Genomic DNA, 21,552 nt, shown 5'->3' on the forward strand with positions numbered 1-21,552 from the left:
GTAAATCTCTACGAGAAATTGCAAGGGAAATTCAACGCAGTCAAAGATGCGTTCAAAAAATTATTCAGAAGTATAAAATGTATAGCCAAATTGTTAATAAACCTGGAAGAGGAAGAAAAGAAATCCTCAGTGTCACGACCAAGAGAAGAGTTATTCGAGAGGTAGCAAACAATTCTAAGGTGAATGCTACAAAAATTGCTACATTTACTTCAAAAACAATTGGAAAGTGTGTTTCTGCAGAAACAATTCGAAGAGCAGATTACTCTTATAATGGTCGCGTTGCCGGAACAAAAACATTTATTTCCAAAGTAAATGGAGAGAAAAAACTTTCATTTGCGAAAAGTTATATTTCAAAACCTTCGGACTTCTGGAATCAAGTAATATTCAGTGACGAAGTAAGTTCAATGTTTTTGGTAGATGTTATGTGTGGAGAAAGCCCAATTCTGAACTTCTTAAAAATACCAATGCTTCTGTCAAGCATGGAGAGCTGCATTTCGTTTAAAATGATGTGTATACAAGCCTCATATCCGGGCACAATTTTGTCGAAAAACTCATTTCCTTCGTTTTAGTAGTGTTGCAGATATTCAAAACGCTTTTTTTCATGTTGTTCCATCAATAGACGAGACACCCAGCGAACATAAACTTAATGAAATTTAAGCTGATTGGCAGTAATTTTATGCACACATCCATGAGAAATTTCTTGCTCATTTGATATTTCCTCTATTGTTATACATCTGTTTGCAAGAATATATTCATTTACGCCAGCAGCGATTTCAGAATTTGTCGCAGTTGATGCTCTTCCTTCGCGATCAAAGTCTTCAATATTTGCACATCTGTGGCTGCACAACATTCTCACCACTACTTTTATCAAACCCATATTGTATCATACCTTGTTTAATAAAATTAATCTTGACGTGATGTTTAGCTTAGCTCAGCTCAGTGTGTCTTGCGTGACTGGTTACCTCAACCATCTATATTGGTGACCCGGACTTGATGGCCAAGACATGCTTGTCTTCTCTGAATAGTTAACTCAACCATATATTGTGGTGACACGGGACGTAATGGGTAGTTTGTTCAAACTCACTTGTCGTGTACAACCACATTCCAGTCCATTCACGAACATGTGGCATTACTTCGCGATAATTTGGCTTGACTCTGAATTTCTATTGTATACTTCATGCAACTAACGATAAAATAGGTGTAGTTACACCTTACCACCGACAGAAAAGAGTTTGAGTAGGCATTTCCAATTTAGACGACACTTCAAACTGTCGGGACATTATTACGACTGATTATCAGAAAATCTAAAATTGCTTCATGAAAACGGCTACTTCGCACAATATAGATAAATATCTGAGGGTTGCCACATAGTTAAATCAAAATAGCCTCTGACTCAAAATTTTTGCGAAGTAATGCAACTAATTTCCCTAAATAATAAAATTACAGAGTTATTCATTTTCTTGCTGATGATTGTACTAAAGTGGCTTAAAAGTATTATCAAAAATAAAAAAAGTATTAGTAAGAGTTAGACTCCGACTTTTAATGCATTTCAAATGCGATGAAAGCAGATTAACTCCATTGGGCACAATTTCTTTTAATTCGAATTTTAAAATGCTTTTATTACATTTTTTCTTTCGAATTATTTATCTATTATTATTGTTTTGCTCTGTGTGTCTTTTATCTGTTTCTAAATGCTTTATGTACTTTTGATTTTGTTTCTTCCTTTCAATTAGTGTTGTCATTTTGTTATTGTAATAATAAAATTCGCCTCCATCCACCCAAATTAGAGGAGAGTCTTTAAGCTCTAAAAATGGTATATTATGGGGGTGGGCTGTGTTGTAATGTAGCTCCTATTGGAAAAATGATCATGGTTTGATACAGTTAAGCCTTTATTGTAAGAGGGGTGGGGGCATGTGGTACTACTACAGTAGTACCACATGCCCCCACCCCTCGAACGGAAGTCATGTTTCCGTTGAATCTCTGTTGAGTTTTAAACAGTAAAGAGGAAGAGGAGGTCTGTGTGTAAATTCCATGTAAACTCAACGCTGACGCAGAACCGGAAATAAAATAATATTTCATCAAGAAACTGTACAATGCTGTCTTTAGACATCGCTTAGCGCCAAACCAGAAGTCATCGCATTAATCGGCTAGCTTAATACCAGACAACTAATAATAGTTTTATATACTGAAATTCCCGGGAGCATGGAATTTTTGAAGTTTGAACAGTTTACGTGTCCGTAAGATTGCTTCTGTTTGAAATTCGCATCAAAGAAAAAAAACAGTAAATATTTTAATGGATTCTGAAAAGATGAAGTTCAATTACCCAAATCATGGCAACGAATTCTGCTGAAAAAATGAAGGTTATTGAAAGTAAAGAAAGTAAGACAATATCTATGCTGGGATTCTGATCCTAGATTCTTTCGCTGAAGGCAAATCTATACAAAAAGCGAGAGACTAAAACGACTGAATTCAGCCGAATTCCATCTTTGGAAAGCGATCGCGAACGAAGCTCTCTGAGCACCATTGAATTGTAATTTCTTCAGTGATTTGCTGCTTATGTTAATGTTATTATTTCCTTCAAGCGCTGTTTTTGTGTCAGTTTCCGCTGTGTTTTGCTTACAGAATTTCTTCTTTCTCTTGTGGAATAATGTGTAACTGTTCAAGTACGACTTTTCAACTTATTCTTTCGGACGCACTTTACTTTGCATTTTTGATTTACTTGAGAATTGCATACGTTGTTGAGAAGAAAGAGAAATATTTCTAATCTAAGTTTACATGTCAGAAAAAGTCTTACATCACACGCTCTTGTTTTTCGATTTCTAATTATCTTTCAGAATGATAATAATAATTTGTCGTAAATGATAGTAATAATAATAATAATATAAAAGTAATAATAATAATTTCTGCATATAATTGGTATTCGGTTTTGATAATTGTTAAGATACTTCCAAATGCAATGACTACAGTTTAATTCCTTCTCAGTGTATCTAAAACTAGCATTATTGTTGTGTTGTTGAGACTTACGACACTTTACAAGCCAGCTGACAGTTATATGCTAGCGATTTAAGCATAGTGAGCTAGCGATTTCAGTATAGTTCTTGTTTTTTCAGTGACGCCAACTAGGGTCAAGAGTACGACTTAGCTATTCATGCGTCAGTACCGTTTTTACGGGCGGACTTCATTCAGGCATTCCATTCACTTACCCACAGATCACAATTTAGATCTGAATCAGAGAACGATCACCTCTCAACCAGTGTATTACTCTAGGTATGGAGGACTTTTTGACCACGACAGATTTATACAAGCACCAGCCACCACACACACACACGGAGAGTCTGCGGCCGGCGTGGTCCGAACTCACAATCTAAACGATGCGCATCGAACGCCTTACCAAAGAGGTTATCCCGGTACGTAAGCATTGTAGTTTCTGCATAGGAAGCTTATTTATTGATTATCGTTAAAGAAAAAAAAATTAACTCTTTTATTAAAATATAATTATTTTTTCTATTTCAATACATTTTTTTTTTTTGATCTGCAATATATTATAAAATAACATTAAAGATGTACATAGATATAGATGCCTTGCAAATTTCACATATTGCGGATTCAGATTAGTTTGGTTTCACTTTTATCTCCACGGATGCCAAATTTTTATAGTCATTGGCCCCTTTCCACCAGTAAACGTACTGTGTGCCACTCATGCCTAATTTATAGATACCGTTTAAATTAGTATAGTAGGAATTTCCATGCCACCATCCTGATTGATATTGCTTAGATTTCCCACTCACATCTTTATCTTTCGTGGAAAAATCATATTGATTATGCTTTCCCATTGCGTCAGCTAGAAGTGAAAAAAGAAAATAGAGATATGAAATAAATTTTTTAGCTCAAATTTCTATTAAAAATAATAAAACTTTGTAGTATTTGGTTATCTAAAAATCTTGGATCTAGAATTTAGAACATTTGAAGTTCGAAATTTAATTTTTTTTTTAATTCATTGTTTCTGATATAATCTATGTTTTCATGTCTTAATTATAGCAATATTTATATAATGTCGTTGTGCAGCGTGTCGACGTCTTTTTAAAGCTGATACAAGATGAATGCCTTCGTTTATTCTATCATTACAAACATTTATATCACATAACCTATATACCAATATTTTGTCAAGAATTGAGCATATTTATTAATCTAGCTTTAAAATATTGTCAATGATTTAAAGTAAGTACTTTTATTTTGAATTATTAAAATTATAAAATAGTTATAATTAAATTCATTGCAAAACTTTCATTTCAGCTATTTTCATTACAATTACTCATTTTTAATTGCTTATTTCCTTTTATACAGAAACGTTTCCATAAATATATCAATACATATCTATTGAAAAATATTTTTAAGATCAAGAATTTCTTTTCAATCTAGTGAATGTAAAATCTCCTGGAAAAAAATATGAAAGTTTTTATATTACGAAATTAAAAATAAAAGCTCTTTGAGTCATCAACATTTTCCCGCAACTTAAATAGCTCCTACATGATACTTTTATTTTTTTATAACTCGTTTTTATTATCAAATATATCCGATAATATATAATGAAGCCATGAAGCAAAGGATTTAGTCTGCGATTAATTATTAGAAAGATGAAAACTTTTAAAGAAGTTTCTTTTCGTAAGAAGAAAGAAAGGAATATTTTCACCAATTTTCTGATGACATTGTAGACGAAAAAATGTTTCAATAGTCTTCAAACTTTTTCGACAATTTTGTGTTTTTCGCCATTAATTTACAAAATTATATATATATATATATATATATATATATATATATAACCAAAATTAGAAATAAATATTAAGTTAACAGCCAAAGAATCAAAAAGAAAGATTAAATGAATCCGGCCCGAAGACTTTCTCAAGGGTCACCCTCAGGCAAGGATTCAAACCAGGGATTTTTTCTGTGAGGGGTCTGACTTTCGTCCAACAAACTGACCCCTCGTGACCCAAAAATCCCAGAAAATTGAGGTTTTGGAGATAAATTAGTGTCACAAGATTAAAACAAGTAAAAACACTAGCAAAAAAACAATCCAAAAAAGACCACAGCAAATCAAACCACAAAATACATGAAAATAGAACCAAAAAAGTAATATAAACACAAGGCAAAATACTTACAAATTGAAAGTACAATTCTGAAGAAAACTACTTGAGGTTAAGACGTGCTATTGTAGATGCATTTCGTTACACTAAACTAAAATTTAATTTTTCCACGTTTAAAGCTATATCCGCCTATCACGTTTCGTCATAATGCATCGTCATCCAACTTGAAGCGCCATCTATTGAATTAAAACTCAAAGCTAACAAACCGGAGGAAGTCAGAAATTAAACAGACCCTCTCTTATCAAAACTTCTATATTGCAAAAGTTTTTGGGAAATTCGTTAATAGTTAAATTTTTAATGAGATTGTTTGTTGCTAAAATATAAGAACTTTTATTATTGCAAATTTTTTTAATCCTGTTAAATTGTGAAAATATCAAATTTTTGAAAATTTTAGAGTTTAAATTAGAATGGTAGTTACTAAGTTTAATTATTTTAAAGTTAAATTCATCCCTTTTATCATAAATACCTATCAAAGTTTTTCCATTATCAATTTCTATATTTAAATCTAAATAGTTAGCTTTAAGTTGATTTTCGTTTGTTTGAGTTAAAACTAATTCTTTTGGGTAACAATTAATAATATCATTAGGATTATCCACATTTAACAAAATTAAGTCATCAATATATCTCCAGCCTATTATTAAGTTAAGTTTAATTATTTCTTTTTCATAATAATGTAGGAAAATATTGGTTAACGCACTTGAAAAAGCTGTTCCCATTGGAATTCCTTTTTCTTGTTTATAAAAATTTATTCCGTTAAAAACATAGTTTTCTTTAATATTAAATTTACATAACTCTAACCAATTAGTTTTTGTAATAATATCTCTATTTAAATATTCCTCATATATATTAGTACAGACATCTATCAACTTTTCATGAGGTAGATTAGTGTATAAATTTTCAAAATCATAAGTATTAAGCTTATTAATATTGTTATCTTTTAGAAAGTCCAAAATATCTTTGTTACTATTGATAATAAAATTATCTTCCTCTTTAATTTTATTTAGGACAATTTTTAAGTATTTAAAGAAATGTTTTCCTGTATAGTAATTGTAACTGCCGGTGCTACAAGTTACGAATCTAAAATTTATTGGTTTTTTATGAAATTTTATTGTTGGGAAGAGGTAAGGGTAGTTTAAAGAGCAAGTTTTGATTTTAATTTTTTTAGCGAAAGCTACCATCCTTTTATCCAATTCTTTTTTCCCGGTGTTAATTAATTTGTAAGTTGAATTAGAGTTATATTCATTAGTTAGAAGTTCTTTATAATAATATTTACAAATTAAACCGAAATTATTTGCCGATTTATCTATTACTGTAATAACAAACCTCTCTTTTAAATTTTTTATTTCTTTTTTCAAAGCTTTGTTGAAATAAATTCCTCGTTCTTTAGTTCTAACGTTGTCTGCATTAAATTTTGTTTTAATGTCTTCTAAAATCCTTACTTTCCATTCTCTGAAACCTTCTGGGGGCCAATGGTATTTCCTAGAGAATTTGGAAATAAAAATATCCAAATCTTGTCCTATAGAAATTAAGATTTTTTTAATGTTAACTTTTTTTCTTAATCTAAATTTCGTGCCCCTTTCCATTAAATCTCTTAAAGAGTTAGAATCTATAATTTTCAAATTCCCTGTTATAATATGTCCTTTGTCAGCATCTATATAATCTTTATAAATATCTTTGTTACAGTTACAGTCTGTCTTGTCTATCTTATTTAAATTTTTGCTATAGTAATTGTAGTTACAGATTCTTTTTCTTAAAGTTGCTGAATAACTAAATGCTATTGAAGCTATTGCATTATCCTTTAAAGGAAAAAAATTCTTTATTGTTGTGCATAACTTTAGGTTTTCGAAGCAAATATCCAAAAATCTCACTACACAGTATTCTTTATTTAAATTACTTTTAGTTTTAAATAGTAAATCGTTTTTTCCTATATTAAGCTTGAATTTTATAAGATCTAGAATTATGAATTTAGTGAATGAATTTTCAAACCTTAAATCTTCAAATTTGTTATTAATAAACCATCTAATTTTATTTTTCCTAAGGCCAAATAGATATTTCTTAATTTTAAGAATATTTTCATTATTATGTTCCAAATTACACAAATTCTGAAATTCCTCAGTTACTATATCAGAAATGCCGCCTCTACCTTTTCCTCTCTTAAATCTTTTACTTTTGTTTTCATTATCTAGAAAGTCTCTAAAGATGTTAAGTTTGTTATAAATACAAATGTTATCCAAATCCCCGTAACCTTCTCCATTTAATTTGCTATTGAGTCCATAAGGAAACAAAGTTTTTAAATTACATATATAAATATTTTCCAAGTCTAATCTTTTGTTTAAATCAAAAATATTATCTTCCAGAATGTAAATATTAATGTTTTCAAAATTATGACATTGGAAGTGTAGTAGCTCATAATCAAAGGACTCATTTTTACTAAAGTTTTTAATAGCAGATCTGTGGCCATTTATTCGTTTATTTAGTTCAGTACTGGTTTGTCCTATGTAATTCAAATTACATTCTTTGCAATTTAATAAACAGATAAGATTTTTATTTTTACAGAACTATTCTAGATTTGAAATTTCGTTATTAATTTGTTTTTTATTAGCAAGTAGACAAGTAGACAAGTTTAAATCTTTTTAAACAAAACAGTTGTGCAAGTAACTTTTTGTCCATGGATGCTCCAAGCACAAAGCTATCCACAGTGCCCCTTGGTAAAGCGCGCGACGGGCCATGCGCTATGAGAAAATCTTTTATTGACCTTTGCATAATTTATTTTAATGGTACCTGAAAGAAAAAAACTCTCTTTGCCTCAACAAACCGGAAATCTCGAATCAAATCCAAAAAGGGAGAATTTTTATTTTTAAAGGATGCATTTAGTGGAAAAGCGCAAATGCAGCTTAATTCCAACCAGATACAAGAATAAGAAAACTATCAATCCATAAATAAACAATGTGCAAATTATATAGGTGTTTTGCACATTGTTTATTTATGGATTGATAGTTTTCTTATATATATATGTATATATATTATATTTAAATTTTTAATTTAAACCAAATTAATTTCCAAAGCTAAATCTCAATTTTGCCCATTGTAAAATATTCTCTTATTTCTTGATCTCATTCCCTGTATGAAGCTGTGTAAAAATTACTAGGCAATCAGTTCTACGTATCAAGTGAAAGTGATACTTCCATTGCCCTACTCAAAGGAATAAAACATACTGAATTGGCGCGTGGCCGAAACTCCCATGATATATAAGACTAGTGATCATTTATTTCGAGCTCTTTCTTACTTCTTCTTTTGTGAACCGCTGCGCCTTCTTGTAAATAAATCATACCTGTCTCCCGGGAGAGAATAAAACGAAATTAAAAATACAAAGTCTCTTCACTGCTTGTCAAATCTGCATTCTGCTTCAAATTTTTAAGGACAGCTAGATGGTATATAAATTCAAGTTAAATCTTTATTATTGCTCATTTTCATTTACTACCAGTTGTTTTAACAACTTAAAAAGCTTATATTGAAAACGTCCACGTTAGTAATTAATTTTTTGCCGAAGAAATATGGCTGAAGGTAAATAGTTATCAGATCTTGAAAAAGGCTAAATAAAAGCTTATTACAACGAAAAAAAGTCTTTCAGAAATATTGCAGCCCTCATAAAACGTTCTGTGGAAAATTATGTGAAGCAGTTAAATGGGAAATCAACTGCCCTTCAAAAGCGAGGACCTAAGTCAAAGCTCGATTCACGTACTCGCAGGAGAATTATTCAGAAATGTGTAAATGGAAAATCATCAGTACGAAAAGTAACAAAAGAATTGAAACTGGGATGTTCTTACACTACTGTTTGGAGGTCAATCAAGAGCAATAAAAACATGAAATATGCGAAAAAGGCTTGCAATCCATCACTTGCCAAACAACACAAATTACAGCGTTTATCCTGGGCAAAGGAATACATGCATATCAAAGATGAGTGGATAGAATTCATATTCAGCGACGAGAAGAAGTTTAATCTAGATGGGCCAGACGGTTGGAGATATTACTAGCATGATCTAAGAAAAGAACCAGAGATTTTCTCTAAAAGGCAAATGGGAGGTGGATCTGTTATGATTTGGGGAGCTTTTAGCTTCAATGGTACATGCGAACTGGCATTTGTGAATGAAAGAATGGAATCTGATCGATACCAAGAAATGTTACAAACACATTTACTTATTTAACAGGATAATGCATCTATCCACAGCTCAAAATCAACAAAAAAATGGTTTAGAGATAACAATGTGAAAGTTATGGATTGGCCAGCTAGAAGCCCCGATCTAAACCCCATTGAACATCTATGGGATCTTTTGACAAGAACAGTTTATGAAGGAAGGCGCCAATTTGATTCGAAAATGCAACTTCAACAAGCAATAATGGATGCTTGGTATTCTCTGAATCCAGCACTTCTTCAGAACCTAACATATTCCATGCCAAACAGAATATATGATGTCATCAGAAAAAATGGTGCTAATATTGAACGGTAAAAAAGTTTAATTTGAAGTTTTGAAGCTTTTAATTCCACTGTCCTAAAAATTGAAACACAAAATTTGTGCTACTCATTTGTTTAGTTATTTCAAAGTTGAAATTTATTTGTTTAATCTTTACTTGTTTAATCTAAATTATCTTACAATATTTATTTTTGTTATTTATCTAACTTGTTTCAGAAAAAAAATGTCAAATATTTATTATTTACGCTTTTTTTTTATTTTTTCTGGTGTCCTTAAAAAATTGAAACACACCTTATATGTATATATAATGTTGTTATATATATATAAAGTGTTGCTAGTAGAACCATATACGCCTAGCAGGAGATAACCTTTTTCTAAGAAAACAAAATTAGCACTAAAAAAATGTATTACTTTAAATTTTTCTCCACATAACCATCCTTGTATAATGAGCAAAGAATGTGAGGAAATATCTGATAGATTTTTCAACATTACTCTAATAAACATGAAAACTGGTCTTTCTATTATTAGAAGACGTGAACTAATAAATCCATAATAAACTTATGGAGAATGTAGCAAAATATTTAGTAGCGAAACTTCAGCACGACTATTGAAAGAATTGGTTAAACAGATGTAATGTATGCAGTAATTGTGGACACAGACTTACAGTGACCCTTATTAAATTGCTGATGGTTATGGCAGTAATCGAGTGATCATGCCAAGAAAATATATGTTCCCTTGTCTATTTAGAAATGGCGAAAATAGTGAAATATAAAGCATTATACCATTCATGCAACTGGACATCATCCATTTTTAGAGAGGGGAAAATGTAAGTTCCCACGTTTCTAGCTAAAGATGCAACGATAAAAGAGCAATGAAAGCCGAGGTATTCAAAACCCATTATGCTGCTTCTCTTAAAATAGCCACTACTTCTGAGATAATAATAATTGAATTGTATGCAATAATTTTTCTACAATCCATCTTGTTAAATGAGGTCAGAGACTCAGTAATTAACAGGTTTTATATGAAGGATAAATACATAACAATACATCTACCTGCTTTTCCTCCCATTGAAGAATTTAAAATAATGGATTCATGAAGTATATTTATTCCGTTGAATTAATGAAATGACCATGTGCAAGCATAAGGCTCAGAGCAATAAAACATGGGTTGCTCCATACCATATCAATATATGATGATGTGTTGTATCAATTGTTTAAATTCACTATCTGCAAATGTGCCAAAATATGTAAGAACTCTTGAGGTTGCAGACAGAAATAAAGTGTTGTCTGGACTATTTCTTTTCAAAGAATTCTTCATTCTTATAAAGTTTTATGCAATTTAAGTCTTTTAGTAGATTTCTTTCAAACAAATTTGTAAAATTTAATCAACAAATGTGAAGTAATTCGAATTCCAGTGCCCCATCCATATCCGTACTTAGAGCACAAATATAAAAATTCGTGCAGTTTTCAAACAAATGCAAATGTATAGAAAAATAGATTTAAATATTTTCTAGATTTTCACGAATCAAACAGCAAGAAAAAATTAATTTTCGTATTGATTTAGATGTTCTAATTATTAATTTTTTTGAAATTTCTTCAATTTTAAAAGAATTTCAGCCATATTTGAGAAATTTCGTATTCCTTTAAAATTACTTACTTGCATTTCCTGAGTAGCCACTGATATCAATGCGGTAATTGGTGCTTGATAGGCTAAAGTCCTCATAAACTGCGAAAAACGTAACCCCTTCTCCATCTTGGAGATCAAAACGTATTTTGCACCCTCTAAGACACAAGACACGTATGTTTTCATTACCTGTAAAAGGTAAAAATAAATAAACAAATAAATAAATCAGAGCGAAAATGAAATTTTTAAGCACTTTTGAAAAGTATTTGAATAATTACTGAGCTAAAATGAATGTTAATTTAAGTACCTAACCAAAATTCTTCTGTTAATTTCCCGAAACCATTCTTGTAGCGTTCCCAATCCTTATTGAAATCTAGTTGAAATGGAAATGTTCCTCTTCTTTGAATCACCTAGAAGTTTTTTTTATCAGCTATGGTAAGACATCTTTAAATTCTTATAAATTAAAAGAAAGTACAGAGACATATAAATAATACTGTTTTTAAATAAAATTTTTACACATGCTGTAACTAGTTCAACGCAAATTGCATTATAAAATCTAAAAAGGCACTTTCATTGACACATTAAACAATTTTTTTTTTATTTGAAATTTCTTTATACATATTTTATACACTTACTTGTATCTGAAAATCATTGTTCTCTCTGCCATCGAAATGTTTACATTATTTCTAAAATTTTCCAATTACTCAAAATAAGATTGAAATCTTTACTTTCAATATTTACTTTTGTTCTGGAGCTGGACTTGATATCGATTTTTATAACAGGTGATATGCATATAAATCACTAAGCACAACGATGGAACTATCTATGAAATTCAGCTCAGTATTTATTTGGCGACATTATCATCATCTTTCTAATATTGTTAACCATTAAATGGGGACGTGCGGTCTGTGAGACCGCTAGCAATGGATTGTCAGTCATTCCTATTCTATTTTTAGCTCTATTGAATGGTTTGACCCTGTAGCTTCCGGTTCTGTGACCTTCAATACTCGTGCACTTTTTCAACCGATTTCAGCAGATGCTTTTTAAAATAATTCAGCTATTTCTTCGAACGCGGTCTCTAAGACCGTACCTCCGTGTTAGTGTCCCAGTGATAAACAAGGCTTAGCAGATGGCACTAAAACTTGGGCCCCGAAATATCATCCAGTTTACTGATCCTATTATGAAGCAGTGTTCCAGACACTTTTAAATAAAGCAGAAAGGGATTTTAGTGATAAGGATAGTTGTAGAGAAGACTTTTTCGATTAAAGCTCGCATTAAACCGATTTTGATATGAATGTTCAAACATAATTAATTTTTCCAAGTGATAATGTATTTTGAAAAATTTATAAAATATATTAATATACCAAGAAATATATATACAGAAATTATAGGTTGATTTTTATACTAGTTCTTAACCTGCATGTTTAAAATGCCCAAGAAAACCGTGCTATGAAAATCAGACAAGCCGATGAAATAGGGCCAAATTTACCCATTGTCATTTTTTTTTTTATGTTTCATATAATTGTAGAATTTTACATTATATTGTATTCCACATACCTTCATATACTGTAAAAATAAATATGATTTAAAAAGTAAAAATTAATATGCTTTTTCAAGAATATTATTTATTGTAACATGTAATTTGAGAAGAAAATGGATGTTCCAAAGCATTAATTTTTTCAATGATAATATATTTTGAAAAATTTCTAAAACATATCTATATATCAAGAAAAATATCTTCCAAATATATTGGACGTTTTTCATACTAATACATTCATTAGAAAATTTAATTTATGTGTAGATGAAATGCGGTCTCGTAGACCTCACCTCCCCAGTGAAGTCCTAAAATTTCACCTCCCCAGTTAATGGTTAATAATTGATTGTGTTATTCGATTTATTTCGCTGTTGTATAATTGATCTTGCTATTATTACCTTGGTTGGTATTGTTATCTAATTTATTTTAATGACAACAAATAAAAGAAACAAATGTTTACATATTTTTCGCTCATGCGAGTGAGTGCGCACTTGTGTATACTTTTGCACATGCGTTTGTCTCATTTCTGAATTTTCCGTTTATAATGTTGAAAACGTTTTTAATGGAAGTCAGTTGAAATTGAGAGGATCGTTTATACAAGCTACAAAATTCTGTATCACATATTTTCAGGTTTGTGACAATCCGGATGTCCTATTTTTTCATGTGTGATGGCTATGCATGTTTCTTATCGGGGCTGCAAGTTGTGTTAAAATCATAAGGATCTCGGCGAAGCAGTTTCAGATATGACAATTTTTCTATACGAGCATCCTTCTTTTAACAGATTTCATAAACTTATTATATCAGGGCTTAAATTAGTGTCAGGACATCTGTAAGATTGTAATGTAATGTGAAATCCACTTCCGTCTTCCACAAATTATATCACTCATTAGTTAGAATCAAACTTTTGCACATGGGGCTATACTCAAATTTTACAGCTGTTTTATTTTCTGGCTCATTCCAGATACGAAAGAAATATTTAGAGATATTACGAATTTTGCCACCCCCGTCCAGAGGAGAATATCTTTTATCTTTTATTAGACATTAAATCTATTGAAATCTTTATAAATTTTCAGGAGAACTCTTCCCGAAACTTTCTCGCAGTCTCTCCAGTGAATGTCTTATCTCTGTTTCTCTCCATTAGTGTTTGCGCCTACGGTACATTTGCGAATAATTTTCATGGCATTGGTCAACAGTTGTTACTAAATTTAGGTTTTTGGCGTGAATCTAGCATTTTTATTGGATATATGTATTTTGGACGACATTTTGCCTGCCGATTGACAAAGATTTGGCATGATACTACAGTTGAAGTGACACGATAACATACGGCATTTCATTGATTCAAGTCATTGGATGTATGCGTTATTTTCTGTGTATGCATATGAAAGTACGAATCTTAATTCTTAAGTCGTGAAGTTGTACGAATAACGTACAAATCTTAAGTCGCGTTCCGAAGACCTGTGGCCTTATGGATTCCATCATAAATGTGCCAACGGCCCATTGTATGACCATCCTCGCCTGTGGACGTCGGTCCGAAGTTACCTACAAATTGCCGGTAAACTCAACAGCCGTCAAAGAACCTCGGAAAACCACATGAGAGGGAAAGAGGGGCATGAACGTAACATGAACGCACAAAAGTCAAATGTCATTAGACAGATATTTATTTCCTGCGCTGCGGTGGCCTCGTAGTAAGGTCGGGGTTTCAGAGCCGGAGAGTTTCAGGTTCGAGACACGTTTCCACCGTAGAACCACTGTGTAAGCGGGTCTGATGCACATAAATTCCGTCGGGGCAAGCGTCCTCCCGCTAGTGAGGTGAGGAAGTTTTGATAGGGTGGGGTACCAGCTCAAGTATCATTCTCGTAATCTGACCCCGTTTCGGAATTATGAGGTCGGTCCCAAAATAGCCTTTTTGCTGTGTTAAAAAGGGGCGTTAATTTAACTAGATAAGACGGATTTGTTTCAAAATTTGAAGAGTGTCTGTATTTAAGATGCTAATCCGACATATCAAACTCTATTTGTCTAAATGTTTGTGATTTGTAATTATTAATTTTATTTGTATTCGAATACGCAGACAAATATACTTTTTGTGAAGGGATTTCTTTCAAAATACGAAAAAATGTTATAACCATTCCAGATACCAAATTTAAGAATTCAGCTTAAAGCGTGTGTTCATTTTTCTTATGCACATATAAACAAATAGCACAAATAACAAACAAATAGCACAACTAAAACAAACATTGCGCACATAAAACAAATTTTTTGATAGTTATCCTATACATTATTCATCCTATATATTTTCGTGAAATCCTCGAGTTCGATTTTTTTAAAAATTACAGTACTTCTTCTATACTCCGTATACAAGAAAGTTAAAAATGTTTGATGGGCAGTAAGCTGTTTTTAAAAACATACTGAGAAATAAATTATCTATGAGCTGATATATTTAAAAATACGGAAAAAAAAGAATAAAAACCACTAGTTTAGTGATATTTTGATTTTTTCGGCCAATGTATAAAGGAGAGTGAATTAATTTTTTTTATTCAAGGAGCAGATTTTGAAATCTCCATAAGAAATGGAACAAAATGTACATATAACCATCAATAAATTTACCGTCCATCCTCCACCATCTGTTTCCATATCGCAATAGGCTTTCAATGGTCTTTCCGTGGGGAACTCCCTCGGCCATAATATGTAAATTCCGCTCTTATTGCGCCCATTTTCTAGAAGCTCAGAGCAGTCGCTGTATTTCTCCTCTTTTAAGACACATTGATCGTCGTCTGTAGTAGGCTTGGAACCTAAAAACATTATAATAGCTAGTAATCATCTGTATAAAATAATTTTTTAGTTTTAATTAAAGTTTATTTATGACGATGATTGGATTTTCCCTATTAAAATATTTATACAACAGTAAAATTTACATTAAAAATATTACACATGAAAAGGTTTTAGTCCTGGGTAGCGTACATCCGCTAGCTTTCTATATATTATATTTGTATAAAATTACTTCCATATTTAAATCATAATTTCAATGTATTGATTTTTTTTTAATTTAAAGCATCATTACTTTATTTAATATATTTATTTAATTTCAATCATATATTTATTCTTATGTTGTCATATTTTGCAAATAAATATTTACAGCATCTTTTAGTCTGCAGATGCTTTGTGTTGTTTTTCCGTTCTTATGTCGGGTTAAGTTTTATCTGGTTCTTACTCACGAACTCTCAGGTTTCTACTTTCGTACTCCATTGCTTATAGTTTAATGTTTATTTTATGAAATCTGACAAAATTAAAATGGCTACGTACATGACGGAAAGTCTTCTCTTACATCGGAAATCAGCTTCTTTGAGATTTTAATGTAGGCCAAAGATTTTTCATTATCACATTGATCTGTAGAATTCACATTTTTGTCTGAAAAAAAATAATAAATTATCATTAGAATCAATATAATCACACAATAAAAACAGAAATCTCTAATAAATAAAACATTTAAATTTAAATATATGGGTATTTTCTTATTTCATATAAATTAGCTCTATATTACAATAAACATAAATAGATTTTAGATTACAAAAGTTCGCCTAAATATCTATATACATACCTGCTTTATACAGAAACAAAAAATATCAAATTATCTCCCAATAACACTTTTAAAGGTGTGTATTGTGTCTATTCTTTTTCGCATGATTCATATTAATTATCAAAATTATTATTCATGAGAAATATTATTAAATAAAAAGGGAATTCTCTAATAAATAAAGCAGCCATATTTAAATATATGGGCATTTTATAATATCAAATAAATAGATCTTATGTTGCGAAAAACATAAAATGGCTCTAGTTTACAAGGGCTCATCTAAATATCAATACACATACCTGCTTTACACAGAAAGATAAAATATCAAAATATCTCCGAATGATAGTTTAAAGGTGACGTGTCTATTCTTATACGCTTTATACATATTAATTCAACGCATCAAATGAATTTAGAAGACGTATCACTTCTCACAGGAAAAAGAAAACATCACAGACATAGACAACATGCAGTTAGACATACGCACTTTCGTTTTACATGAAACGACACATAGATTGACTTCTGTCGTCAAGCGAAACAGAGGGCCTTACTTTACAAATACTGAAAAGCATATTATTGAAGCATATATTGTGTTAAGCATGGTTTAGTCAGAAATTTAACACTATATTTTTATTTCAAAGATTTGAAAAATGGTTCAGATTTTCATAACTCAAGAATGCATGGTTTTGACTGTCTCTTTCTTAGGATCTGCAGAAGTTTCACCCACGAATATCTTCCGAAATTTATAATCTAAGATGAGATTATTTCATGAATGCCTGTTCGGATGTAAACAAACAATTATTTTTTTTTTCCATTTAAAAAATTTATTACAGAACTCTTTCTCCATCAAAAAAATTATACATAAATGAAAATTCATCTGGTATACACCATTTTTGACTGGTTAATAGGATCGTCGAGAATGGATTAGTGGCAATTTCAAGGCCTGCCTGATCCAATTTCATAAAGAATTGCATGCTAGAAGTTTTGTGTAACAATCTAACACAAATGCTAAATTAATATCACACTTTTAAGTAATTGAATATTTTATTTCAAATGAAAAAAAAAACACATGGATCAATATTTCCAATGAATTTATGTATGAGGTCATAGGACCATACCAATTCCCTTAAATAGCATTGTGCAAGTGAAATAGTAACGTCAAAAAATTGGTTTTACACATACACACATAATTTTATAGCGAATAAAATTATGAAAACATAGAATAAATAGAGAACAACACAAATATTTTATTTGAAAACGTAAATTTTGATTTCGCATATACATTTGGATGAAATTAAAATATCAGATTATTTTTAGTGTTAATGTTGTGTTAAGAAGAAAGTGATAAAAAATATATAGATTAGGTGAACATTGCGAATATATAAAATATATTCTATTCAAATATTTAGCTTATTTGTAAGAAATTATTATTTAAAAAAAAGAAGTTTAAATGCATTATAAATAAAAAGAAAGGGTTGTACCTTTTGTAAATTATAACACTCTTCTGATGAATTGAATTTCATAAAGACAATGACTTATTAAAAATTAAATATTTATAAATTGTATGTAATATCTTTCAGTTCTATCAATTTATATCTTCCAATTTATTAAAGTAATAATCAAAATGGGTTTTTTTTGTACATTATGAACTATGATAGAATTTCGTATCTAAAAAAATAAAAAAAATAACTTTCTGAAAGGGTTTTCAAACTTACTGCAAGAAGGATAATCGTCTCTTGCTTTGGTGAGGAAATTTTCAGCTGTTTCGAGTAATGCAAGAGCTTTTTCCTTTTCTGAACAGCCTGATTTCGCAGATTCTGTTGCATACAGCGATGCCAAGAAATTGAAGAAGCAAATGAAGAAAAATATTTTTTTCCTGAAAATAAAATGAGAATTTCAACAAAATAATTTATTAATTGAAATAAATAAAGAATATCTTAAATCGAATTTATATACATCTTTTGATAATATTTATTAAGGAAAATTATTAATATGACACTGGTTAAAGAGTATATATAAAGTATATTCCCAATACTAACAATCCTAATTAATTTTTATACTAATTACTTTGTTACTTTTCCGTTTCCGAGGGTCGTAAAAAATTGCCAAACTGTTGTGGACTATTTTACGATTACTTTTTTTGTTGGCGATTTGGCGAAACGGCCCGTTAATTCTCGCCAACGGCGTTCGGAAACGGAAAAGAAGGATCACTTTTGATCGCTAGATATTTCTAAAATAATATCGGTTGTCTTTATTCCAAGCAAAAATTCTTATCCATCATGTGTTCTTAATTCTGTCAATGACGGAAAAATGTGCATAATAAATCGAGTCTGATGGCATTGTAGTAAAATTAAAATCTTGATTGCTTGTGTAATCTGTTTCAAATCTCAGCAGCTTTTATAAAAAATCCGTTCAAATCGCAAATCGTAATTTCGGAAATTCAGTTTTATTTTATGATTCTTCAAATAATTGCTTTGCTAATTATTAAATTTTCTCTTGTTTAGCTTTGGAAAAGAAGAATGGAAGAAAATTATGTGAATATATATTTGATGAAACATTAAAAATTATTTATATTTTATTGCCAAAAGTGAAATATTATGTTGAAAAATATTACACCGACTTTTAATTATCATAATTTAGAAAAACAACTAAGCGTCAGTCAAATTATGTTATTATAATAACATTTAGTATAATTTAAAATGGTACAAAAATGAATTTATAGAATACGATTTTCAAAATTCTTAAAGGGAATTCTTAATTGAATTATGAATTATCAAAATTTCATCCAAATTTTAATGAATTTGATGTTTAATTAAAATTTCAAATTATATCGCTCTGAGGTACATATTTTCTCCTTCGAATGAATACTTATATCGAAGCTAGAAGCTCAATTCAAGCAGTCTGCTTTGTTGAGAGCTGACGCCTGTTTTCAAGTATTATGATTTGATTCTTCATTTGGTACTCCGCATATAATACATTTTTTTCAGTTTTCAATAATTTAAGAAAATTATGCGATATTATTTCTAAAAATAAGCCATAAATTATATCAAATATCATCACATCAATGATGTTTATTGCTAAAAAAGAATCAAAAATCTGTTTAAAATATCAACAGACATCAGAAAACTTAATGATTACTTAGTTGCAGATTAATGAAATTAATAAAAAAAAATATCTAAATCTTCGAATGGTTGACAATCTTTATTGTTCTATAATATGTTCGAAAGTTACGAAGAAAGATGCATAATTTATGTTAATTATTATTTAATATCTCTTTTAATTAAAGTTTACAAAAAATACCTTCGATTTCTCGCATTAATCTTCAAAATATTATATGCGTCAAATTTGGCACTTTTAAATCAAACAGTCCGCTATATAATTTAAATCTAAGCTATATAAAAAATATAGATTCATATATCCTCCTTTAATTTTTCTTAATTTAAGAACTTCTTCCTTTTTTACAATTTTGATCAACTGTTCTTGTTAATGTTTTTATTGCATTTCTTCCAGCATTTTATTCTATTTCTATTTTTTACACTTATAACTAGCTATTTTAATTATAAATATTATTTAGTTCGTTTTAGCACCTTTCAGTTTCCTATGCACCTATTTTAAAATTTTTTAATATTATTTATTCTATATTTGACATTTAACATCATCATTAATATTTTTAATAATTAATATAATGTTATTTTATTATTAATTTATATTTGAAAATATATTATTACATTTATAAATGAACGTTTTGATCAATTTTAACAAATTTCCACGAGATAATACCAGTCAATAACTGTAATAGGAAACATACAAAATTGCGGAATATTGTAAATTTGCAATAAATAAACTAATAAAATTTGAAAAAATTAAAAGTTTACATACAAGCAATAAGACAAATTAAAAAAAAGCTTGCAAAATAAACCAGCCTCAGCAGATGGAAAAGAATTTCAAAATATTTGTTGAAAATATATTGCATGATTTTAACAAGAATATTTTAGAGAAGAAATATAATTTTTCCTTTATAAGGATTAAAATAAGAAATAAAATCCACTCTAATTATGCTTGAAATGTGACTTTATTTATATTTTTTAAATTACCAGATTTCATGAATTTTAAACAATCTAGATGCAACGCATTTGCAGAGTAATAGAGTAAAAGTGGAAAAAAAAAAAAAAAACAGAAACCACAATAATTCAATTCATATAATGATAATCGAGATTAATTCACTATATTTTCGAAGATCAATTCAATCGTGATTTTGTTCAATTTAATCCTTTAATTTATCTTATCAAGGAAAACACTAACCTTAAAAAAGTTTAAAGCACAGAAAATACTTATAAAAGAAAAAGGAGCCATAATAAAACTTCGAAAAGCACAGAAAATAAATATTGTTCTTATAAATAGAATAAACAAACGCTTAAAATTTCATTTATACAAAGTATTTCTATCAACACGTCACGTTTGTAAGATTATATTTATATCCTTTAATTAAAAAAATATTTTTTTAAATTTTAAATTATTATAAAAAATTTTTTGCAGGTATTGAAATACAATATGATAATTCACAATACTAGAACAGTGCGGTGATTTTAAACTTCCAAGTAATTATTTCACACAAATGACATTTAAATTTGATAGGAAGTTTAAAATACAATCAGTACACTAAAAGAATTAAAACATTTTTACCTTTAGAAGATGAAAAATGCTTCGAAAAATTGTGAAACTAAAAAAGTAAATAAGACCACTTACATGTTTCCGGAAGGCGGAAGACGTGTTGAGCAAACGATTACGAATGATGAATAACTTGAAAGTGTGGCATTCATATTTATGCCTCCGGATAATATTATCTATGACCTTTGCCCTAAACAAATTATCTGCGATAAATTTCAGAAACGCTTCTCCTGATGCACTTGAATCCTACAAAAAATACTGATAAGCTGCGCTTATCAACATTTTTTAATGCTGCCTTTGTTCTTTGTTTTGTGCGTATCTTTCAAATTTTAAAGCAATCCTTTATCTCAAAAAGAGTGGCGACCTTTATTGAGCTTCTAAGATACTAATGTTTCATCGTGAAAGTGCACTGGGCAACGATGGAAATATTACTAAAGTGAAAGTATGCATTTCGGTTTGGAATTTAACAAATAAATGGTGATATTATTAAGAATATACGCATTGTTTCTTGTTTCTAAAACTCAAAAGTGGAAATTTAATTTTAAA

At 29.7% G+C, this 21,552-nt stretch overlaps 1 protein-coding gene across 1 annotated transcript; it reads right to left on the minus strand.

The window, feature by feature from the left end:
- Positions 1 to 1,977: 1,977 nt before the first annotated feature.
- LOC129973064 (techylectin-5A-like) lies at positions 1,978 to 21,214 on the minus strand. Its single transcript, XM_056087426.1, has 7 exons — positions 21,085 to 21,214; positions 18,054 to 18,214; positions 16,071 to 16,175; positions 15,375 to 15,559; positions 11,544 to 11,646; positions 11,270 to 11,425; positions 1,978 to 3,841 (listed from the first exon to the last, which is right to left on the minus strand). Exons 1-7 carry the CDS (start codon positions 21,156 to 21,158, stop codon positions 3,612 to 3,614), a joined length of 1,014 nt encoding a protein of 337 aa, XP_055943401.1. The 5' UTR covers positions 21,159 to 21,214; the 3' UTR covers positions 1,978 to 3,611.
- Between the last annotated feature and the right edge of the window lie 338 nt (positions 21,215 to 21,552).

This window comes from Argiope bruennichi, chromosome 6 (genome assembly GCF_947563725.1).
Source record: "Argiope bruennichi chromosome 6, qqArgBrue1.1, whole genome shotgun sequence".
NCBI lineage: Eukaryota > Metazoa > Arthropoda > Arachnida > Araneae > Araneidae > Argiope > Argiope bruennichi.